Source organism: Euwallacea similis, chromosome 13, assembly GCF_039881205.1.
Source record: "Euwallacea similis isolate ESF13 chromosome 13, ESF131.1, whole genome shotgun sequence".
Taxonomy (NCBI): domain Eukaryota; kingdom Metazoa; phylum Arthropoda; class Insecta; order Coleoptera; family Curculionidae; genus Euwallacea; species Euwallacea similis.
Window position 1 is genome coordinate 2,533,901 of NC_089621.1, and position 24,741 is coordinate 2,558,641.

The 24,741-nt window shown below is 35.0% G+C and overlaps 3 protein-coding genes across 9 annotated transcripts; 1 reads left to right on the plus strand and 2 right to left on the minus strand.

The window, feature by feature from the left end:
• Window positions 1–363: 363 nt before the first annotated feature.
• On the plus strand, window positions 364–4,142 carry LOC136413213 (gastrula zinc finger protein XlCGF26.1-like). The gene is made up of 7 exons (XM_066396616.1): window positions 364–574; window positions 2,070–2,640; window positions 2,698–2,874; window positions 2,930–3,108; window positions 3,162–3,624; window positions 3,674–3,858; window positions 3,909–4,142. Exons 1-7 carry the CDS (start codon window positions 467–469, stop codon window positions 4,119–4,121), a joined length of 1,896 nt encoding a protein of 631 aa, XP_066252713.1. The 5' UTR covers window positions 364–466; the 3' UTR covers window positions 4,122–4,142.
• Window positions 4,143–6,023: 1,881 nt separating this feature from the next.
• superdeath (Suppressor of ER stress-induced death) lies at window positions 6,024–13,552 on the minus strand. Of its 2 annotated transcripts, none has more exons than XM_066396608.1 (16): window positions 13,388–13,552; window positions 9,741–10,478; window positions 9,534–9,692; window positions 9,333–9,482; window positions 9,136–9,279; window positions 8,703–8,886; window positions 8,494–8,650; window positions 8,362–8,443; window positions 8,077–8,307; window positions 7,680–7,823; window positions 7,364–7,628; window positions 7,108–7,307; window positions 6,889–7,056; window positions 6,684–6,827; window positions 6,521–6,602; window positions 6,024–6,459 (listed from the first exon to the last, which is right to left on the minus strand). In XM_066396608.1, the coding sequence occupies exons 2-16, from the start codon at window positions 10,460–10,462 to the stop codon at window positions 6,307–6,309; spliced, it is 2,985 nt and encodes a 994-aa protein (XP_066252705.1). In that variant the 5' UTR covers window positions 10,463–10,478; window positions 13,388–13,552; the 3' UTR covers window positions 6,024–6,306. The 2 variants fall into 2 exon arrangements, with proteins under 2 accessions (XP_066252705.1, XP_066252706.1); XM_066396609.1 differs by lacking the exon at window positions 13,388–13,552 and adding an exon at window positions 12,308–12,499.
• Window positions 13,553–15,860: 2,308 nt separating this feature from the next.
• Vha100-2 (V-type ATPase subunit a family protein Vha100-2) lies at window positions 15,861–24,501 on the minus strand. 6 transcript variants are annotated; one of them, XM_066396611.1, is made up of 16 exons: window positions 21,368–21,385; window positions 20,812–20,920; window positions 20,606–20,735; window positions 20,376–20,552; window positions 18,896–19,060; window positions 18,672–18,845; window positions 18,402–18,617; window positions 18,178–18,351; window positions 17,976–18,126; window positions 17,714–17,921; window positions 17,475–17,658; window positions 17,113–17,222; window positions 16,923–17,056; window positions 16,627–16,862; window positions 16,336–16,570; window positions 15,861–16,278 (listed from the first exon to the last, which is right to left on the minus strand). In XM_066396611.1, exons 3-16 carry the CDS (start codon window positions 20,720–20,722, stop codon window positions 16,007–16,009), a joined length of 2,553 nt encoding a protein of 850 aa, XP_066252708.1. In that variant the 5' UTR covers window positions 20,723–20,735; window positions 20,812–20,920; window positions 21,368–21,385; the 3' UTR covers window positions 15,861–16,006. The 6 variants fall into 6 exon arrangements, with proteins under 6 accessions (XP_066252708.1, XP_066252710.1, XP_066252709.1 ...); XM_066396613.1 differs by lacking the exons at window positions 20,812–20,920; window positions 21,368–21,385 and adding an exon at window positions 24,481–24,501; XM_066396612.1 differs by lacking the exon at window positions 20,812–20,920 and having other exon boundaries at window positions 21,368–21,497.
• Window positions 24,502–24,741: the final 240 nt, after the last annotated feature.

Below are 24,741 nucleotides of genomic sequence, written 5' to 3' on the forward strand. Positions count from 1 at the left end.
TGGGAAAAAAATCTCGTTGCCTTCGTTTCTTATGATAACTATAATAGTTTTTAAATGAAAAGGAAAATAAGGCTTGAGTGAGAGTTAATGTGGGTTTAATGACTAAAATAATTATTAATTTTATATTTCCCTATGCAGCCTTTGGTACAATTTTAACTAATCTGAACTAATTCGATCTAATTTGAACTAAAAAAAATAATTAAATTTCAAGTGCTCCTTACAGCAAAGTGTAAAAAGTGTAGTGAATACATCGGAAGTACATCGGAGAACTCACCTATTTAAAAACCCTTTCCAGTTTTTAACCTCACTTGTGGCATTGCATTTGTCGTTTGCGTTTTGTTTTTGTTTGGATCACACAACTTTTAATTTGATTATTGTTATTATTTTCTTTCCCCTGTAATTTAATTGATATAAACATCTGTTTTCCTCAAAGTTTTGAAAAGAAATTATTGATTTTACCATAACAATGAAATTAGATAAAATTTGCAGAACCTGCTTGGTGCAGAAAAATGATCTTAAAGTGTTGTTTGATGCTTGTATTCCTAGTATGATTATGTCGTTTACTACTATCCAGGTCAGTATAAAGTGTACCTCAATAGGAAAAGAAAGATTGTTAATTTTGAATAACCCCTCAAAAGTGTCTACTTTATTATGTTCGCAAAAAAATCTAGTCACTTTCTTGGCAGCCTATCTCTTGTCTATTTGATTCTTTTAAATAAACCAAGTACATGTTCTTTAATCTTCATGAAGGTTGGTAGTTTTGTTTAGTTTATCAAGATTACATTTCATGTATTCGGACTTTATTTCTATGTGCCCCTAGGTTACTTATTGCTTGTCTTTTCAAAAAGTGCTTCTTCAAATGTTGCTTGATATCAATCCACTCTATTCTTGCCAACTTCATTGTAATTTTTAATAGCAACTTGAATAATAATAATGTTTGATTGTTAAAAATTTCAAGCTAATTTCCAAGGTAATTTAATTTGTCCTAAACCCTCTGCCTAAAATATATAGGATAGGTTTTCACTGCAATTTATTCCATGACATCGGCGTTCTATCTAAGAAAAAATCAATACAAATATCAATAATTTTGACAAAGGAGAGTGAGATTTTTGAACTAAACCATTTAATAAATCATAACTATGATGTATCGTTAGATTCAGAATTTACTGAGCATAAAATAAAATTTGTTGACTATTTGAAAAACAAAGTTGACGATGTTTTCAAAGAAACAAAACGTTGGATCGAAAATCTAAGAACACCATCTTGTAGAGGAGGAAAAGTGCAATTAAAATGTTGAATTTATTTTGAAATATCTTTTGAAAGAAAATTAGAAAACAGTAAAAAAAAGCATAGTGAAAATCAGTTTTTCTCAAATAGCTTTGGATCCATTCGAAAGTTTTCAAATTTGAAGATATGATTTTGCAGAACACAGAAAGGTGCAATTTTTCTCTAATTTAACCACCTCCCTATTTCTTTTGGTTTGCAAGATCCCTGTAGAGTGCATTCTTAACTGGGACAGCCTGTATATTCAATATTATATATGTTTCAATAAATTCAAATTCAAATTTCAATGGTTTAAGTTATTGACATACATAATATTTAGTATACTCTGTCTTGATTGATGGTTGGTTATCAGAACTCAACAACCAAGTAAATAACTAATATTTCAAAATGTCCTTTCAAAGAATTGAAATGATAGTTAATGGTTTTTTTTTGTAACAGTAACACTATAAATTTATCTTATTTAATCTCTTTCTAGTAAAAAGAGTATTTTTTATTATCAATTAAATAGTCTCCATATGGAAGATACTAATAATGCTTTATAGTGAATTTTGAATTTAAAAATCCACAGTAAAGAACATAAAATTTCACCTCTATAACTAAAAATATCGCTCTTTAATTGTTAAATGTTTAGCAAATTTATCAAATAACCTATTTGTTTTTATGCTACTTTAATATGAATCAATTTAATAAGATAACAATTTTTCGAAAGTCATTTCATTACTTTTATTTACTCAATTTCATATTTTTTTTACAATCCCACTTCACATTTCCTTATTATACCTCAGATCATTCAAGGAGATGGCCTTCCTCACCAAATTTGCACTCAGTGTCTCCGGGACGTCAACAAAGCCTTCTGCTTCAAACAGAAATGCGAGAAATCCGACTCAACTCTTCGAAATTATTTAGAGACTGTCAAATTAGATAGTGATATTAGTCAAATCTGTGATATTCGCAATGATCTCACTAGCAGTGAAAACATATTTCCCCAGAACAATATGCTGGCAACTTGCAGTAGCAGTGACATTATGAGTTGTAGAGTTATGGCAAGCTCTAACACATTATTTCCCAGTGGTGACATTCAAAACTCAATGAATCTAATGCCCGAACATACGTCCATGTCAACTATAAGCAATGCCATAGCAGTTTCTATGAGTGATTTTGGGAATATGCCCGTAAATTGCAATAATCTTAACGGGATTGAAAGTCATGTAATGATCAATAATGTCAATGAAGTTCGGAATGATTTATGGGGGAATAGTGAAGTGTTTCAGCAAAGCACTTTCTTTCAAGACATCTTTAATACTTCGGCTAATCAAACTTTGGTAGGAAATTTTGATAATAATCAGGCCAATGCAGGTATTTGTTTAATGATTTATCACTGGAACAAGAAAGCAAGGTTGTTTGAAATTTCAGTAGTATCAGATTTTGCAGAAACCATGCAGAGTCTTCAAACAATTGCAGAGCAATGCTTGCCAGAGTCCTGGGAGGCAGATAATCAAGTTTGCCCTCTAAATACTGAAAACATGTCTAATAGTTTTAATGTACCTGAAAATTATTGCAAATGCCAGTTTTGTGGGGAGTCATTTAAGGGTATGTCTGTAGTTTTTTGCTTGTGGATTTTGGGGTGAATTAGATTTTTTTACAGACACGTGGTTGTTGGATGAACATACTAAAAGTCAGGCGTGTCAGGATAAGTATTTTAGTACAAATATCACTAATGAACTGACTAAGAGTATGTTGCTTGAGTATACGTTTGATACGAATTCTAAAGACAATTTTTCGTTTGACAATATTGAGAGTACTAGTCAAAACTTGTTGTGCGACGTAAGGTTTTTTTTAAATCAAATTAATGTTTATTAAAAAAAAATCTTTAACAGATTTGTGATAGGACTTTTACCGACCAAAAGTATCTAAAAAAGCACTTGAAAGACATTCATTTCATCGATTCCACCTCAATACAAGAGGAGAAAAAAGATATATGTACGTTGTGCGGGAAAAGATACAAAAACTATAATAATCTAATACTCCATATGAGGACTCACAGTGGGGAAAGACCTTTGAAATGTGAAATTTGTTATCGGACGTTTGCCCTACCGAGCAGTTTGCATAGACATAAGTTAATACATAAAGCTCGGCAATTCGAATGCAACATATGCGGCAAGAGATTCAACCAACAATCAAATGTAAATGCGCATACTTTGACGCATTCCGGCGAAAAACCGCATATTTGTTCCACTTGCGGAAAGAGGTTCACGACCAATACCAATCTAGAAGTTCACAATCGAATCCATACAGGCGTTAAGCCGTTTGTTTGTACTTTTTGCGATAAAGCTTTTATTTGTAAGTTTTCTAGACTAAAGTGATTAGATGTTCAGTTAAGAAATTTCAGCAAGCACTCAATTGAGGAAACACATGATGGTTCACACCGGCGAGAAACCGTATTCTTGCTGGATTTGTGGACAGTCTTTCAGACGAAAGGAGACCAGAGATACTCATGTGCGGTACCACACAAAGGACCGCGCTTTTGCATGTAAAATGTGTGACAAGAAATACATGTCGAGGTCACATTTGAGGGTATATTACTGCTTTGTTAAAGATTTAGTATTGGGAGGTTATTATTCTAGGAACATATTAAGTCCAATCATCTGAAGGAGGACGAAGGAAAGCTGGATTATTGCATGATATGCAGCAAAGGTTTCCATTCGGCCAAAACTCTGAAAGCGCACATACGCGGCCATACTGGGCAAAAACCCTTCGTTTGCAACTTTTGTCAGAAGTGCTATATTAGCAGGAAAAGTCTGAATCTTCATATTAAGAGCAATCATGTTTCAAGTTAATAAAGTAGTTTCAAATTCAAACCTACTTTCTTGGATGCATGAGCATAAGGAAGAAGGCACCAGGATTGAATCAACGGTGAGTACACTCCCTGACAAAATTATAGGCCGCCCCAATTTTTTACGATAATTGTTAATTCTAGTAGACAAGACTTTAAAAATTTTTTTTAGTTTTTACAACGTTTCAAATAATAAATGAAAAATAACTTTTTGATAATACAAATTTATTTTTAATTCAAATACGAAAATAAAATAAAATTCTAAGGCGACAAAAACGTAGGCCATGCTCGATTTTTAATCTTAATCTTGTTCAAAACGCAGTAATAATTTAGTTTTGAAATATTAAATCCCTTATGTTATTATTCAAAGCAATTAAATTCAATTAAACAATGTCAAGAGGAAAAGTATTGTCGGAGAGTGAGAAAAAAGTTATTAAAACTTTACACGAAAAAAATTGGACAATTTCAAAAATTACTTAAATTTTAAATCGAAGTAGGCACGTTATAAGGAATTTTGTCAGGCTGGACGATGATTCTGGTTGAAAGAAGAGCACAGGCAGACCCATAGCAACGACTGTCCGGGAACAAAAAGCAATTCTACGCCAAGCATCCAACTCTGTAGCCATTACAAAGGAAATTTGTGAATAAGCTGGAGTACAAAAAAACATAAGAAATGACGAACGCATTTTGCAAAAAGTTAGAAATTTAAAGTGATTAAAACTAAGAATAAAACCTCCTTTTTCAAAACCCACAAAGCCCACAGGAAGCGATTCGCAATTGAACATGTCTGTTGGAAAAAGAAACGGAGACAAGTTATTTTCAGTGAAGAAAAACGTTTTAATTTGGATGATTCTGATGAATATGGATATTATTTTTATGATTTATTTAAGAAAACAAAATTTTTAAGCAAACGTTAACTGGGGGGGGGGGGGGGGAGCATTATGGTTTAGGCTGGAATAGAGTATTATGGAAAGACTGAATTAATATTTTGTTCACTAAAAATGAACGCAAAAAATATATAGAAGTTATTCAAGAACCGATCGTTGCAAGAAGATAAAAGCTAACAAGAGAGAGCTTCATCTTTCAGCAAGACAATGCACTTGTTCCACAGCATGAATAGTAAAACAAATTTTTGAGCTAAAAACATTTCAATTTTACATTGGTCAGCCCGATCACTAAATCTCAACATTATTGAGAATTGTTGAGAACTTTCTCGAGCAGTTTATGCATAAGGAAAATAGTTCATCTTCATAGAACAATTTAAGTTCTTGCATCATAGAAAAGTGGGCCAATATTCAACAAGAATGCATACAAAAACTTTTTAAATCACTTTCAAACCGATTGGTGGAAGTCTTAGAAAACAACGGGGGATTAACGATTAAATAGAAAAACTATAGAGGTAATTGGCAGATATAGAAAGGTTGGCCTATGTTTTTGTCGCCTTAGAATTTTATTTTATTTTCGTATTTGAACCAGAAATAAATTCGTGTCATTAAAAAGTTGTTTTTTGTTTATTATTTGCAATGTTGTAAAACCTAAAATAATTAAAAAAAGTCTTGTTTACTAGAGTTACAATTATCGTAAAAAATTGGGGTGGCCTATAATTTTGTTAGAGAGCATATGTGTGCACTATAGGCATGTAGAAAAATTAACTTTATAAGCGTATTTCACTCATGAAGTGGATTAAGAAATGTTACAGATTTCGGTTATTTTGAAAAATAAAGGACTTATAATAGTTTTTTGAAAATGCATCTTTTTCGTTTTCTCAAAAATTACTGTTGCTTTAACACAAATACAATTGTCTTTCTTCGTTCTACCGACTTTGTAGCTCCTATAATTTCGGAAATCTTAATACACACATAGAAAGCCAATAATTTGGAACGCCATGTATAGTAACCAGAACCAATAAATAAAAATTATTTTTTGTTTGATAAAATTTTTGGTTAAATGTACTTACTGATAATTTAATCATATCGTTGGTATTTACAAAACTTACAAAATAATTAATTTTTAAGTAATCTTATATAATTCAATTATTTTAACGAAGAATAATTTCTTGTTGACATAATCCGGTAGATAAATATTTCCTAAGGGCTAAGGCTGCATTAATCCAGGCCTAAATGAAGGAAAAGTCCCCTAGCTATAACCGTGGAATATTTTAAGTATATTGATAAATATTTTGCTGCTCCCTATTCTGTCGTAGTAATTTCCAACCATTTTTTAACCACGTTAAAGTGTCGGGCCATCCACCGGGTGTTCGCGACCCCCTGTTCAATAGATTGTTGGGCTGTTCTAAAGGCGGTTCCCAATTTATCTTTGTTCTTCTCCACGAATGCCTTGAACTAAAAATCGATAGATAATTACGATTAAATAATTTATCCAGTTTACGTAAATATCACATACGTCATTAACTTCCTCCTCTGTGTTGAATTTTTGAGTGGATGAGCTTACCAAGCTGCTCAGAGATAAAGATGTATGCCCCAAGCTATGAAATTAATATTCTTTAATTTATTACTTCAATAGGCCAATCATCAAAGTGTCATGTATTAAAATGTTGCATACTCACTAATCCAATATGCTCTTCCAGTGTGTTTTCAAGAACCGATACGCCAAATCATACCCAATGGGATTCTCAGAAACTGAGGCAAATACCCTAGCAGTGTCCTGCTTCCTGATTCCCGAATTCTCTGTTATTGACCATTCCAGATATCTGCGGAAAAAAGTGATTGCCAATTCAAGTTAAAAGGTTAGTGGATAAGATTTCAAAATACCTGCTTAAAATCCAAATGTCCTTGGAACACGCCAATGAGTTGAGGAGTATTTCCTTGTCGCTGGCAACGTTAGTGTTTACGTACCGACTCCAAGCGAACTCCCACTCTTCTTGACCTCCATCACCAATTGCCGTGCAATACACTGTTTGACGAAGGTCAGGATTGATCCTAAAGACAATTTTAGTTGACTTAAATCATGTGTCTTTGAAGAGCACTTACAAATTCTCTTTATCGGGATTGGCGCTGTTCCTCCAATTTTGAAAGAACTGAACTGCTTGTAAGACGCAATGTTTCAACCCCAGTTTGCAGGCATAATCCACGATTTCCATTCTATTAAGCACCTGGGTAGGATCGTCATTCGAGCTCTCTTTGAAAGTCAACTCCTTGTAGAAGTCTTTCAGTAGTGAAATCAAGTAAACCTAGATCAAATTAGCAAAGAAAAATTAAAACCAATTAAATTCATGTTCAAGCTCACTTTAAATTTATCAAAATGGCCTGTTCGAATGAACATGTTATAGAGAAACTGGAAGTTGTTAAGAGCAGTTTTCCATGGCCCAAATTGTCTCTCATTTCTGAGGTAGCGGGTGACGTTGAAGGCAATGCCGTAGTCCAGATATCCGGCATAAGCCAAATTCATAGCATCATCAATCATTTGGGCCCGGTTCTTTGAGTTAATCGCGTGGTGGCTTTCGAGCAGCTGCTTTATCAAAGCTTTCCAGTTGTCTACGTTGTAATTTACCCTTTAAATTGATGATTTAATATTATGTGCTTTTGAAGTTGGCGATTTTTACCTGTAGTAGCCGGTTTGGTGAAAATTAAGCAGATACCATGATGACTGAGAAGAAATTGAGTTACTCAGGACAATCTGTTTCTCTTTCTTTAGCCACGTTTGCGTTTTCTTACTTGTGCTATCGAAAACGCTGATTGGAATCCACCTAAAAGATATCTTTTTGTAAACTGACTATTATATAGGAGAACTTTATGGCTCGTTTATACGCGACTAGTAAACAGAACAGTCCGATAAACCAATGCATTATTGGCATAATGTAACTTCTTCAAGTCATGGCTATAAGCTGTTCCAGCTGATACAAAGCTTTCAAAAATGTTGTTAGGTTATTCAAATATCTACAGAACTGACTTAGTGAAATGTCCCATCTATTGGTTTTATGTAAATGAGCTAATACTTACCATAGCGTTTGGTCCTCCACTTCATTTGAATTCAACACGTATCTTTCTTGGCTGATAACTAAATGATCTTTAATTTGCGACTGTTTGGCTGTTACAACAGGAAATCCTGTTTGTAATGTCCAGGTATCCATAATTTCTTTCACAGTCGTGTTTTTGGGCAGAACTTCTGTTCTTGAGGCCTGATCTGTCAGAGTTTGCCAGAGATCGTCTTGTTCAGCGTTTTTAAACATTCTTCAAATAAGTTCATTAGAAAAGTAAATCACTATAACGTTGCTGCTACTATACCTATTTTTGAGATATTTGTGCAGCCCGGAATGAAATATTTCGTCTCCTAGGAACTCTCTCATCATGCGTATTATCGATGCTCCTGTAATAAGTTAATGTCCACATCTTGATGAGGAGATATGTCAGTGTTACCTTTCGAGTATGATATTTTATCGAATATATCGTTCACCTCCTCGGGATCGTTAACCTTCACAGATATTGGGTGCGAAGATTTCAGGGCGTCCAAGCTGAGAGACTCGTGCAATTCGCTGACTAAAAATAAGTCGAGGTCCTTCCATTTAGGATTCACCTTAAAGATATTTTTATTGCAAAATATTAAGTGCCCAGAGTGATTTACTCACAGCATGCGCGCCCAAGAATTCGACATAAGTTGCAAAACCCTCATTTAGCCAGACATCCTCCCACCACACGGGAGTTACTAAATTGCCGAACCATTGATGGGCCAATTCATGAGCCACCACGTGCGCTATTCTCTGTTTGCTCACGCCACTTGAGACGCCTTTTTCGTATAAAAGAGCGGGTTCCCTAAATAACGTTTTGTTTACGACATCAGTTTCCGAAATTTAAAGACATCTGACACATGTTGGCAATATCGCAAGATGTTTATGAAACGAGTGAGCGAGTACAATAAATGACATCCGTGTCCAAGTTCGTATTGATTTATGAATAATTTTGCGTAATCCTAACCGTTTACTACATTTCTAGGAATAGTGCGAATATAGTTTTATTCGGATATTTGAGCAATATAAAAGTTAAATTACAAGCAAATTTTACCGATAGGTAATGAGCCCCCAGTTTTCCATGGCCCCTGCTGAAAAATCGGATATGGCCACCATATCAACTTTTGGCAATGGATATTTACTTCCAAAGAACTTCTCGTAATGTTTAAGAATCCCGGGACCGATGTCAAGAGCAAATCTGCAAAGCTTTCGTAAATAAAACGACCAAGAGCAGTCCAGCTCTACTAATACTTTGCTTGAGATAAAGCACTAGCTCTGGCCCATACACTGAATATTCCATTGCTGATATTCTTAAAATCGGACACTACGAAAGCCACTAGATAAGTGGACATGGGTAAACTTTCCTCGAAATGGTCCCAAACGTAGTCAGGCAGGTCGTTCCTGAATAATATAACTAAAAACTCTACCGAACATTTTTTCTAGAAAACTTACACATATTGAGTAGTGCTCTTTCTAGGCATATTTGATATCGCGGTCATATTTTTCGGTCTCGCAATGTTGATTTGGAATCTTGCCTTAAACGCTGGTTCGTCGAAGCACGGAAATGCTTTTCTGGCATCCGTCGATTGGAATTGTGTGGCGGCGATCCATCTGGAAAACGGATATTAATTTTCCAGCATCACATCACCTCAAACTAACCTGGTGACGTTATTTTCCACGTAGCTGCTCCGATAAAAACCCTGCAGCATATCGTTGAGCACACCTTTAAACTTAATATAAATGTAATACTGATGACCAGCCTCTAATATCCCATCCAAATCAAATATGATGAATTGCTGCCTTTCCATGGTGCCCTCATTTTTAATGGATATGCTCTCGTTTTTCAAATTTCTAATATTCACTGCCTCAATAATCAAAGACATCGAGTGCAATGTAACGTTACTACTGGCTTCAGTGACGTTGATGAGGATGGTTTCTTCCCCATGGAACGTGAAGTTGCTTTCGTGGATGAACGGGGTTAAATGGATCTCATACAAATCCGGAACTATATTCTTCGGCAGCCGAATGTCCAGGTTTTTCACTACGGTCTTTGGAGTTGTGGTTGTTGTTGGTTCTGTAACTGTAGTTGTCTGAAGAATTCGAGTGGTGTTTTGCGCCTGCATCGTTTGTATAGTATCACATAAAGAGGTGACTTGTTTAGCACTAACACTATCCTCGATTGGGTCCGTAAGGAAAGTAGTGTCATTCTTCGGACACGAAGTGAAACTATACACTAAAAGTCCGGTTGCTACCAGGCAGATGAAGAAAACGACGACTAAAATGATAGCTAAAGTCTTGGTTACAGTCACGAAGGTGGTTTTGCCGTATTTAGTAGTGACGGCGTCCATCATGGACAGGTTTTCATGGTTGTTGTGGGTCATGATGAGATTAAAGTTCCTGGAATGAATTAAAAATTATAGAAAGTTCCAATTCGGCTTGTTTCGAGCTATGGATTTCCAGATAATTGTAAATTTTCCAGGTGTACGTAAGATCCAAATTACGATTCATCACAACGTTTGTTTACTTCCCGCGTATTGAATTTAACGAGTTAATATTCCTTTTCCAGAGAAATTTATTCATATATTTGCATATAGCCCAAGGTATCATAAAGTTTATTTGAATTTGAGCCATGTTTGTCCCCCAGCAAGGAAAACCTTTTTAAACTTGTTGAGGTAATGCCAATGTGAAACGCTTGAGAAAGCCTTAGGCTCCTTAAGATTTTGAGTTTTTTCTGATTAAGATGTTTACAATTTCTCATGATTATTTTGAAATTATTTGGAGACAATTTTAATTCCCTGCATTCTAGGTTGGTTTAAATAGTTTCTAACTATGTATGTTCAAATTTAGATGCTTGTCGGTATCTTGGAAACTTATGCACCAACTTGACTAAAAAATATATCGAATTAATCGTCTCGACATGCTCTGTAAGACACCAAGCAACTTTTCTTATGTTATGAATTAATAATTGTAAAGTTTTTTACTTCCGTTTTTTATAAACCTAAAAAATTCCCATTGAATCATTTTTGTTTAACGAACTGATGGTGGTTCTCAAGTTATACTTGCTGTTTACTCAATAAATTTTAAATTTTGAAGATTTCACCCCCTGAACATATTTTTTAATGTTGCTTGTCAGGTGTCCGTGGAAACCCTATACGGTATAGGAATTTCCTTCCTGCTGTGCCTATTGATTTCCCTCTTCCTGCCTGTTTACCAAATAATATACAGTTTCATTACATTGTTCGTTGATGCCTCGAGTCCAAGACCATATTTTGCGAACTTTTCGGACTTTGCTCATATTGCCTGTTTGTGTTTAGCACCAAAAGCAAGCAAGAATCTATTTTAATCAATTATTATTGTCACACATTCTGACCTAATATCAAACATGATCCGCCAAAGCAACGTTCTTTGACCCAATAACATAAAACGTGGAGTATTTTTAGGCATTTATTATTTTGTGGCGCATTTTTGAATTCTTGAATGTGCTTTATTGGTAATAATAGAGAGCATGATTGAAGAAAGAGTCTGCAACATATCGGGCCCCATTGTCAACAAACGGATTTATCTATTAAGACCGTCATTAGATGGGTGCATAAGGCTGTGATTGCCCACAATAAGAAACTTGACACCATAACAATTATACCATACCAAATAATAAGAGCGCTTAAATTAATCATAGGGGTACCATAAAAGTTTAGGTCTATTAGGTTCAGCCCACCCGCATCTCGAGCTTCCTATTGAATTTTTTTGGCATCCTGTCAAATGCTTTTAATAAGCACAATATTTTATCACTAATTTGTTGTTTGTGGGCATTGCTAAAATACATAGTAAAAATGATAAAAATATTGGCAAGCAGGATATCTATATTATCGAAATTTATGAGGAAGATGGATTAGATTTATTAACGAGGTGGATCCAATTTTTTTTAATGTCTGGGAAGAATTCTTATTGGGTGATTAATTGTATCTGCTTTGCACTGGTAAACTACCAAAATGGCGCTAAGAAATTCTAATAAAACCACATATGCTTTATAATTATTGTTAATAACGAGAGCAGGCAATTAATTAGGATTCATTAAGTATTTTCATCAAAACAATTCGTCTTGAACCAGAAAAGGGGCTCAGCCCACAAGTTCAGTCACATACATACATGTAAAACAATTTTCTAATTAAGATGTTTGAGTCGACTCATTTCACTCAATTAACTTAGTTGGTTTATTTTAGACTTACCTTCTAATTCTGTGCTTTTAGAGCTAAATCAAGTAATTTTTGACATGTCTTCATTATTCACATAAAAACGTATTTTAACGTCCGTGACGTGATAACATGCTATAATGGATCCTGCTAAAATCTCACTTAAGTGTCTGTTTATACAATTCTTATTTATGTACATTGTAAATCAGGTTGACATTCTGAGAGAGATCTTATCACACCTGTTACATATGGTGGTACTCATTGACGTAATCCGGAATTCATCTTTTTTTAATTTTTGTTTAAGTATAATAATCAGATGCGTTGTGTTTTGATTAATTAAACGAATGATAAAACTGTATAAACAAACCATTACTCATTCATTTTTTGAAAAAGCTTTGATACTGGCATTTAAACTGGTGCAGTCAACTTTTCTTTTGTAGCAATTTTCCGAAAATTCGGACTTTACGGAGCTTCAAATAAATCATACGCGTTTATTGACCATAATATCGGCCAAATTTATTTAAAACCGGCATTGTTTACTTTGAAGCTTTATTTATTTTACTGATTTCGTGTGTTATTATTTACGCAATCTTTCGAGAGAGGCCCTTAATGGACAATAATAATTGAAGAGCACATACAGATGTTCTTTTCCTTACATCTTGAGACATGGGAATTATATTTTTTCTTTTAGCAGCTGGATTAATTTTTGAAAGAAGAATTGAAAAGTAATGTCCCTAGTTGACTTACATAATGTGAATTAAAGTATTATTTCATAGATTTACTGACCGACTCCCCCCCCTTCATAAAATTTATTTCAATAGAAGATTTATTTATTGCGAAAAATAGTTTAGAGATTTTTTAACGTTTACGCAGTACTTGTTCTGCGTAAACTTAATGAACATCAATTAGTAATATAATAATAAGCAATAAGTAATAAAATAATAATAATAATTAACCTATCTGCAACATTTAATTGGAATCAATGGAACGGTCGTAAAGGAGATTTGCTTGCAAATTTCCATTTTGTAATTACTTCACCTACCAATTTAGCGGTCTACGTAAACGCTAAAAGTTCAATCCCACAATACAAAATTTATTTTTAAAAAATTAGCTTACTCAGAACTCAAAATTCCAGATTACTCAAGAACATTCTTCTCATGGTCGCGAAAATCCGGCCACCCCTGGCTCTTAACACTGAACTTGAATAATGCGCCCTTACTTGCGCAAGTTTAAAGTATGATGAAGTTACAAGCGCAACGGTCGAACTTTTACTGAATTCTTCAGTCCAAATCGCGATCGAGATCCCCGATTGGGAGTTTTCGTATGTCGCCTCCATGACGTCTCTGAGGAATTGCCTGTTGCTCATTCAATTTCTCATTGCTCAAAGGCCACAAATTTATAAATATCCGCATTAGGTTGAGAGTAAATAGATGTCCTTGTAAGGTTAGTAGAGATAAAATTGTGGTTACAATGAATAGGAGCGAGGATCGAAAACTCCCTATAGGGTTTAGATTGATGTAAATTTAGGGTACAACCCCTGGGTAAATAAAGAAAAAATCAGAGGTCCTGCTGCCCTTTTGCTTATAGATAATGTGTCATGTTAACGGCTGCGACATCGAAACACTATCGTTCTGGGGGGGGTTAGTGCCAGTTTATTATAGGAATGATGTCTTAGTCCCTTCCGCAAATACTCGACCAAAAAATGATTTCCACTTGCGTTACAGTTTGACAAGAAAATTAAGGCAATAAATATTCACTAATTGCCCAAAAACAAAATGTTTGTGACTAATGAATATATTTGTGGGAAAACGTGGGGTTGCTTGTGACTCATATGCACGCATTTCTGCCCTTAGGTACTTATGCACGCAAAATTAATGTCCATAATACTTTTTGTAGTAGGGCATACGTTGTGACTGTTACCGTGTGTTACCAATCCATAGCAGTTTTCAAATAACTTGTAAATCTAGAAAGCCAAAGCTTTGCGGCAGCTGACTCTAGTAGGTAATAAAGTTTGTCCTTCACAATAGACCCCTCTGAATTCAACTTTCTCACCCTTAATCATAATAGGCTGATCCGACAACCCTTTTTGTCTAGCCTAGACGCATTAAGTCTGTATACTGAAAGGGAGGGTCCTCCCGTGTTGCTAGGATTTTTGCGAAAATGTTAAATTTTCCAACATGAGTTGCTTATTAGATTAAATCTAATGAAACTGTCAACAAATTCTTAAATACATTATTACATACAAAATTTATTGGTCGGGAATACGAGTGCTGCAAAATGGGCGACTTCGTTGATATACGAATGATTTCTATTAATTATATTTGATTTATTTCAATTGTGCATCAGTATTCTATGTCAATAACAGAAATATTGCAAGATTCAAGATAGTCATAATGCAAATTTTCCCTTTGTCGAATAAATAATGCCTCGAACGTCACCACGGTCAACTGCTGCCCAATTAAAGTGGTAAATTGGCACGAACTACTTCCGTCTTACTTGTGTATGCACGGTCAAGGCTGGATTTATGCCATTCAGATGGCTAAAATTGGTCCATTTAAGAGAAAATGTTGTTACTATTTTATTGTTTAATTAGTTTACCTGAATGGTATATTTATCTAAGCGGAATTCCTGATGTAAACATGATTTCAATGTAATCAGGGCAACATTTTAATCTGCATGGTTTTAATGAGTAGAACTTATTCACTATTCTATGCCAACATCAATGTACTATGTGTGAGATGTTAAATTTGCATTTTGGTAGCGCAATTCTGGAAAGAATACTTACCGAAGGTTTTGTAATAACCAATCTAAATTTGATGAAAAGAAACATCCAGATATCCTAAAAATTTAAGACATGACAACGTTTTGATGTTTTCAAAATTAGATCATTTTTACTCCTATTGGGCCTATGTAATAGCCTATTCAAGTGAGACATTATAAACAACTCGATTCACGTAAGTCAAAATAAACAGTCGTGCTTTAAAACCGTAATTTTCACAGTCAAAGACAGAGAGAACCCAAATGACAATTTAAAATGTCGCGCCATCATATAAAGGGCTCCTGCAATTGGCCAATGAGAATACTCAGTCAATCAAAATTCAAAACAGCGATCTCCCACCTTCCACACTAACAGTCCGCAAGGACGAATGATATAACATTTGATCTACTGTTTATCTTTATATGCAAAACAATCTGAAAAAAACTAAAAATCAATAATTGCAGTTCTAGATATACCATCGTGATTGTTGTTAATTTGATCTTGAAATTGATTGCTAATTTAGGGTATTTACGGCTATATTATTAATCTTGACAATATTACCCATCTATCACGTCTTGATAGTGTTAATAAGAACATTTTATAGACAAATCAAAATGGACAAAAATTTGCATTCACCATTGTGTCATCAAGAAAATGCCGTTCAAATACAAGATTCCCACCTTTTGGTAGATATTGGTATGTAAAGGATAAGAAAATCTCCCAAATAAATTTGAATGCCATAACTCGTTTTTTTTTTAAATTAAAGCTTCGGAAACTCATCCACATTATATACATAATTGTAGACTTAAAAGGGAAAAAGAAAACACCTCATTGCAACAAACTAACAAGTTATATTGGTACTTCTACAAAAATAACTATTCCCGGTTCGCTTCCTTAATAAAACGATAGAAAATCGAAATGAAAACCGGATTAATATATGCCATAAGTCATAATGAATAAAACCAACATAATTTTTGCTAATCAGCACTTTCCTCTTCCTCATCCATAATATTCTTGAAGCAGAAAGGTTCGAAAGCGTAGCCTTGTCCGGCGTAAAACTTTGACATAAATTCAACCCAATGAAGACGAAGAGTGTGTAAAAAGGCTGATAATCCCTCCATTAACACCAAAATGGCTACGGTAAACAAGGCCCAAGCCGCGAAAAAAATGAAAATGTAGATTGTGCCGATGTATCCATTCGTTTGGAGTCCCTGACGGAAGACCATCTCCCATAAGACTTCTGAGAGTTCTAAGAAAATAACTCAATGATATTTTACTGTAAAAATAGAAGAAAAATTATACATACGTGCATGCGCAAGTGACAATGCCCATAAACGCAGGTAAGAGGCGGTATGGGAAATGGTGCTGAGCACATATTCAATGGTGTGAATTGCCTGATGCACCCAAATCTCAGACATTGGCTCTTCTTCTTCCTCTTCCCCCTCATGATGATAAGAACCATTAGGTGCAGTTGCATCAGAACCATTAGCAGCCACTTCATTCATTTCCAGGCCTTGGTTGACATCTCCATTACTCCTCACCTATTAAATAATTATCCAGATGTACTCAAATTACACTAATAACCCGCAATTCTTACATGGACAACTCCATCTTTGGAACCCTTTCTGGTACACATAATATAAATAGGATTACCCAGAAGCATCCATGGCATACATATTAAAGCTCCGAAAATGAGGATGGTTTGAACGGTAGTTTGGGCTTCAAACATGTAAATATCGCAGTGTACGTTTGTTTGATCAGTGTCTTTGAACAGCATCATGTTGATAAAGTAGATGAGTACTGAAGGGGCACAAGAACTACCACGAGTTACATCTACATTTTAAAAGTTAATTTTTAACTTTATACTTATAGTGATGTTTCTGTGTTGCTTACCCACAGTGTCCCACGTGGCGGCGTATTTGATCCATTTGATGAAAATCATGACCACCATCCACAGGAACAAGAAGCAGAGAAGCAAAATTTGAGGAAGAAAGTCGAGGAAAAGGCTGTGGTACTTGCGGAAATGGCTGAATGGAATTAAGGCGATTATAGTCTTCACGTATAATAATTCTATAAGACTTACATGTAATTGAACGTGCTGACAGTGACACCGAAAAGCATGTGGACCACGGCAATTACAATAGAGAGCTTCATTTTGAAGGAGTTTAAGAATATGATTTTGTTTGTAGCCACCTGAAAAACGCATACATGATAGAGATACTTCAAACTCGTTTATGTAAATTTACAGAAATTCTATCATAAAATTTTCTAAATTTCTCAATTTTCGAAGTTCTGTTTTTCTATCTAATTGATTTTAATTGATTCTATGCATATTGAACCTGAATATCACAACTAAGGTCCCGCAGCCTTGTATAGTTCAGTCGTCATTTATTAAAAAAACTATATAAGTTGCCAAATGTCTCTCATAAAAACATAGTTTCATACCTGCCAAGCCGGATCTAGGCCCAGGAAATACGGATTGCCTATATAGTTGTGATTAGGTATCAACTCAAATTCCGTAGAAGAGTCGCTATCATCCGAGAAATTTCCTTCTAAAGTATTTGGATTAATGTACCAAGATGATCCGAAGATGTTGAGCGATTTCGAGAAAACGTCGTTGTAGACCAAACTAAAATAATTAAACTTCATGCTATTTGATATTTAAATACCTAGTAATAATATACCCGGTATAAAACGAAAACAGCCCCATAAGTAGAATAATGTAACGACCCCCGAAGAAAATGTTGAAAATTTCACTTTTGCCTTTCTGAGCTGCGATCTTCTTCTCTGAGATTATGAGCCACAATCCGAAAGCTGCCATGATAACCGCATGTCCACTATCACCAAACATCACGGCGAAGAGAAACGGGAAAGTTATTATGGTGTAAAGGGCTGAAACCTGCATTAAAAAGAAATTCAACAAAAAACAAGAGATAGCATTTATACCTGGATTGCATTCTCGATAAGAAGCAATTCCGTAAACATCAATAAGATTCTGAAATCCTCTGGTAAACTTGTTGGTTTTGTTGTAAGTAGGTGGCATTTCATTGGTGTGGATGACGTTTAGAAAGGATGGGATTGAGCTTCCACTAGCAGTCTGAAAAATTTTAAAATCAATATTTTGAGGCCAGGTGTAGTAACCACTTACAGATCCGTCAGCTAAGGCTTTTTGTACTACAGGAATATCTTTGCTAGCCACCCAGCATTCTCCGATAAGGCACTTTTTGGACACGTCCATGTTAAACGAATTTAGAGTGTGATAGATGGCCTTCATTTTGCACACCATGACACTCCAGTTTTGCAGCTCTTTGGCGACCCCCACCTAAACCCTTGTTTTCAAGACTGAAACATCCAAACAGTCTTTATGTATACCAAAACTCTCTGTCTATGATCCTCAGTCTGGTTCAACACCATCTTCAGATCCTCCAATCTGGTTTTCACCCCTTGCAACATCTCAGAACGCTCTTTCTGCGTGTTGGGGCAAGGATAAAGCGACGCATGGAAGCCTGAGCAGACTTTTTTAATGCGGGTCTTGAGTTGCTCTCCTTGAAAAAAAGCGACGAAAACGGTTTTGTGGTGCTCGTTACCCTAAAAATGTTTGCCATTATGAGAATATCAAAGATTATTACATTGAGAACTTACAGTTTGTGGGTCCTCTAGGGGCTTTTCAATCTCCGCCCTCTTCAAAAAGACATTGCCTCTGGACACTCTCCAAAGCATTCTTTCAAATGCCGGCACTCTTTCCCTGTTGATAACCCCAGCTACGAATCCAAGATGACCCCGCATTGAGGCGTTGTGGTCATCAGGGATCAGGGCCTAAAATGGGTGGTCAGTCACATAATGTGATATACAGGTTTGTTACTGACCTTGTGGGCTGATTCGTAGCCATTGGCCTCATCCTGCTCATTGAAGAATTGACGAGCCTTATCCAGCACATGGCGCAACTCAGTGAGTTCCAAGAAATTGGATTTGAGGTTTACAGAGTTTTCGGTGAGTTCTTTGATGTCTCCTTCGGTTTTTTCAAGGTGGGCCTTTAATGGAATAATATCGTGGTTAATTTGATTACATGATTCACTAATAACAAACAAGCTTTCGAGAGATTAATAAAAATGGATTAGTCAAGGATGTATTTTTAATTAGCAAGTGATGGTATTTAATAGATATGGAGGCTAGGCATAAAGCCCGTAGATAATAATGGAAATCTGGTTTGGGAAGGTGCTAATTATAAGTACTAATTAGATGTTAATTGGGCTTGTAAATGAACATTGTCCAAACCAAGTTAATGGTTTCATTTTTTTAGAGAAATGCATGGATTCCTGGAAAATACTTCATCAATCATCAATCAAAATAGGACGATTTTGTTGTTAAATCATAATTGAAATTGAACTCCTTTGCTTATGTCAAGTCTCGTATTATTCATGTATAATGCTGCACTTGTTGTAAACTAAGGAGATAAATGAGACTCACAGCATTGAGAAATTTAACACCAATGCAACATAGGTAAAAGTTATACTATTATACAGGGTGGTCACTTTTGCAATGCTCACCATCGGGATATCCGAAATGGTAAGAGATAAATCTAAAATCGGAATGGTTGCATAATGTTCATCAAAATGCGCAACTTCTTCCCAATTTAACCTATCATGTAACTCTTACCGTTTCGGATATCCCAATGGCGAGCTTTTCAAAAATCACCACCCTGTATACAGCTAACTACTTACTGTAAGTTCCTGTGATCGAAATAAGGAACAAAAATTTCATACGAACATAGGCCCATTTTTGCCTCCTATCTGAAATGCAGGATGTCAAAAAATTATTTTTTTAAATTAGATTTTGGATTTTAGAAGTTCCTTCCAGCATTAAATATTTTTATAAAAATTGGAAAGCGTAAAATAAGTATAGAGACACATCTTTTCATGGGTCACAGGAACCTACAGTTGGCAAAATTATTCCGAAACGCTCTTTACATATATATGTATAAGTCATACCGTGATACGTTTGAATGTGGGAACGGCAATGGGAAGTTTGATAATTTAGGGATTAATAATGAGATTCTAAGGCTTTAAACTTTGAATATTATGTGTGTTTGGAAAATTTATTACTGGAAAAATATGGTTTTCAAGGTTCTACGGTCTAATAATAACAACATACACGACTTTATTGCAAATTGGAAATGTCACCTTTTCAAGGAAAATTAATGCCCACTCGGCTACTGGGCTTTTTATAAACAAAAATTATATAGAAATTAGTGCAGCATGTTGGCTTGTCACGGACGTTGACGTCACCAAATGTGTGAGTTTATATTTAGTTTTTTTAAAATATGTTGTAACGAGAATTAATCCATACCTCCAAATCGATAATTTCCCTTGGAATCGGTGCCTTGGGCAGCTCACTCACGTCAGGTATCGTCACAGAGTCCTTGTGCACCTCAGACTCAATAAATCTGAGTTTTCTCTCCATTTCGTCGCATCTTCGCACCTCACTGACGAACTTCCTTTGGAACAAGTTCACGTCTTTGTTCAGCTAAAGAATACCTCAATTGGAATTTTCCTGTTAGTAAAGTTTTCTATACTTACATCCCTAAACTGCACACATCCAACTTCTCCCAACTCGGAAACTGCAAAATACGCTGACTCTGGCTGAATGAAGAGCTGTGCCAGAGCCATTTCTTCGCTGCGGAACATGGCCCCCATTTTGGTGACTGCTCTGTAAATAATGTCGGGCAATTAAAAGCAAAATAATCCCATCCTAACACTTAATTAGTAAAGTAGTCTTTAATTACCAAGTCTCGTGACTCGTATCAGTTCTAGTTAAACAACGACTGAATATCACCTTCTGTTATTTAGCACTGAGTCTCCGAACTCAAAGGCCTTTAATGGTTGAAGCTCTTTCTGTTGATTAAATGAATTATCTAAGGGAATCTTAGATCATCGACAATGATTATTAGGGTAATTAGCAAAAGCTACTAATTTGGCGGGCCATATATACATAAAAATCTTGAAACCCTATAAGGATCATATGATCAGCGTTACATCATATCAGTCACACGGCAATCCGATATGATTTACTATTATCATAAATCGTTCGTATGAAATAACACGGCAATCCGGTGTGATTTTTCATTTTTACAAATCATTCATATGAAACCTAGCAAAGTCGCGTATTTTCCAAAAAAAGCTTAAGGATTTTGTTACCTTTATACCGTGTTGAAATGATTTTTTAAAATCAATTCCCGAATCTTTGCGATCAACCACCTTTGATTTCCAATATCTATTGCAAATCATCTAATCAAATACAAGTTAAATCTAACTCAAGAAATTTGAATAAATTGATCTTACCGCACCGAACTTCTTCCAGCTAGCACACCTTCGACTTGAACACTGATACTTAACTCTTTAACGCTGATTGCAATAGTCACATCACATGATAGCGTACGAAGTTTGTATGCTTAGTGGCCGAATTAAGACGAATTGCACGCCATTGTACTCAGCACGTATGTTAATTAAGAGGAAGATAATAGATCTCTATTTGTTCTATGTGTTTGGCCAAAGATGGATGTTTTCTAATCAGTTAAGATGTTGCGTTAAGACATTAAAATTTGCTTGCTGATGAATAATTATTTCTTACAGTTGTAGGCATAAATTATGGTGCTACATACGTGCTAGTTTTGAAAAGACTAACCCAAGGAAAATTCGTAACCATTGGTAACGCCGCTTCATTCTGACAGCTATTGCGTCACGACCCTGACTCAGATCTCCATTGACTGCGGCCATGTTTGTTTATGACAATTGAAAATCGGGCTGTTACTATACCACTGCCGCCTCTAATTTATCGGTTTTGTTGTTGCTGTTGGGCGTTTAAGAAAATATTGCACTTTTACCGGATAATGTTGCGTTAAAGTTTTGGGGGAATCACAAAAACTACAATTATCATTAAATTATGTGTATTATTATATATATATATATATTTACATTGAATTTAATGCACGTTTTTGTGCACTAACTTTAAATGCAGCTTTCGCCCAATCAAACCTACGCGATTGTACGTGAACCCTTCATCTGCGCTTAACATTTATGGTGGGAATTAGCTGTCACTATGGGCTTATCTTTATTGTTAGGAATAAAGAGATTTTGCAAATCTGTGGCTCTACACACAACAATTGAATTGGTTTTAGCTTTCCCAATTATCGTCACATTTACAATTTTTCAAATATCTTCCTTTCAAGTCATGAAAACCAAAATGTGGAAATAAATTAAGGACAAAAACTTCAAGGATTTTGCCATTGAAGTGTGTGCATTTTTGAGTCCGTATAGGTACCTAAGCCAGTTAACAGCCTTGACACAGAACTGAGATCGACACCTTTAGATTGCAAAAGCAGATTATGTCTATACATGGTTGTAAAACGTTATTACTGTTAATTACAGATCTACAAGATTATGCGGTCTAACATCATCTGCTAATAAAATCAATTAAAGTTCATTTCATCGATTGTTCAGTTGGGTTATTTTTAGAGTAATCAATTGTTGAACACAAGATACATATCAGTTTATTGTCATCTGCTAATAAGTGTCAGTTAAATAAATATATGCAATTTTCAGTTTTCATTACATTTTAGGTTGAATCTCACGGCTGCAGTTAAGGGTAAGCGATACAGACAAAGCAGAAATTTGAAATCTACCTTTACACGGAATTTTCAACAAATTTAAAAATAAGCAGACATGAAATTTGAATGCGGATTTCATTGTCCGTAACCAATGGGTTAGACTGAGTCAGCTTTTGTTCATTCATCACAAATCCAAAGAATTCTACCATTACGAAAATAATCGTAGCAGCAATAATTCAAAAACCAAACCGTGTTTACCTAATCCTGCTATTATTCGGGTTAAAACTTGCATTGCGTAACACTTTCCCGAAACTTCAAAGCCATAAGGTTCCAGCTTGGAAAATTAAGCAATAAGTTTGCACTTTTAATGTGAACATCTTTCAAATAATGGTGCTTTTGTTTAGATGTACTTGTTGTTTACGTTAAACAAGCCGAGAATTATTACATAGAGGAGTGGAATGGAGAAAACACATCCAGGTAAACATCTACCGAGTTTCAATCCAATTTGGGAGATATAGCAGAGAATTTGCTCTTTAAGTATGCTGTTATTCATTGCGCTAATAAATGGGGAGCGGTTCTAGATGGCTAGAAGTAATTTCTGGATAAAATACGGAGTTGAAATGGAGATGTGGAAAATAAATTTGAAATTGTTTTTGAAATCATAAAAGTCGAAAGAAAAATTAAGCACATTGACAACATTGCATTTTTGTAGTAACCCACAATATGTCACTGCTTCCATAATAATTGTGCATAAGCTTGTGACAAAAGAAGAACGCGCTGTTGCCAGGCTCCCATTCTTTCCTATTTTATAATGGCTTCATGTATGTGATTGAACCTATGACGATTAAAACTAAAGGAAATAAATCAATGAAATTGCCACCCACTTTATCCTTGCACGTACCAAATCCACCACAACAATGCCCAGTTTTTATACACGTTCCTAGCATAACAATTACACAGATAAATGAAATAAAGCAATTTCTACTACGACCTCATACCATTTTATGATGATTATCAAAAACGGGGTCTCATATAAGCAGATCTTGTCCCCTGATATAGTCAATCTACTTAGAATCTTCATAAAAGGACAAACATCCCCACTTTAAGGTCACTCGAAGCAATTAAGGTTATAATAATTCCGAGGCAAACAGTGGCACCATCCCTTAAGGGGAAACTGGGCCAAAGTCGCCTATTTATAGTCTGGAGAGTGGTAAAATGCCCTTCTTCAGAGGTAAAAAGTACTGTCTTGTTTTTCTATTATATGTATATTTATTTCTACCGATAGATGAATGCCTCAGAGAATCTCAAATATTCAGTGTTTGTTAATGACATAGATTTTCAAGGTGATTTAATATTATTTCCTTGATTTAACGTTGTTATATCAACGAAATGAACAGACCGGAAGTCACCTGGAACATGGCTTATTTAGCGCTTCTTTTTGTCCTTTCGCAATGCGCGCTCAATTTGTTGCAGTTAGATAATAACGTTGTGTGCAGGGGATTAAGTTAGCAAAATCTTTATTTGGAATTGAAAAAATTAAAAAAAAAAGAAGTTATTAAACATTCTGTTTTCAGAATCGATGAAAATTTTTTTTTAAATGATAATTTTTATTTTTTATTTTTTGGAAATCGAGATCATTACTTGAATGAACGGGTTAGTGGAATAATGAGTATTTTCGTCACTAGTTTAGTTAAAGCTTATAAAGTAGATTTGTGATATTATTTACTATAAAATATTATTGTCTTACCTTTCTTGTTGCTTTGGCCACCACTGATACAAACAATTTATATGATGTAGTAAAAGAAAAGAAACAATATAAACGATATAAAAAAAATTAACGAGGAATACCTGTTTATCACATGAGTTAAAAAATAATTTTTATTGCCGGCAGAGGTCAACCCGCATGGACAAAACAGACCAGCTAACACGGCAGAACACGCTAGTTTGAATGTCAAATCCCGCCGCCACGGTTCGATTCTCTATCTAAGGTTTCCACTATTGTTGGAAGAACTACTGATAACATTAAATTTTACCGTTTTCTCATCGAAACTATATTTTAGTATTGCATATACATAGCTGATTAACAACCGCGATAGGTAAGCATTAAAC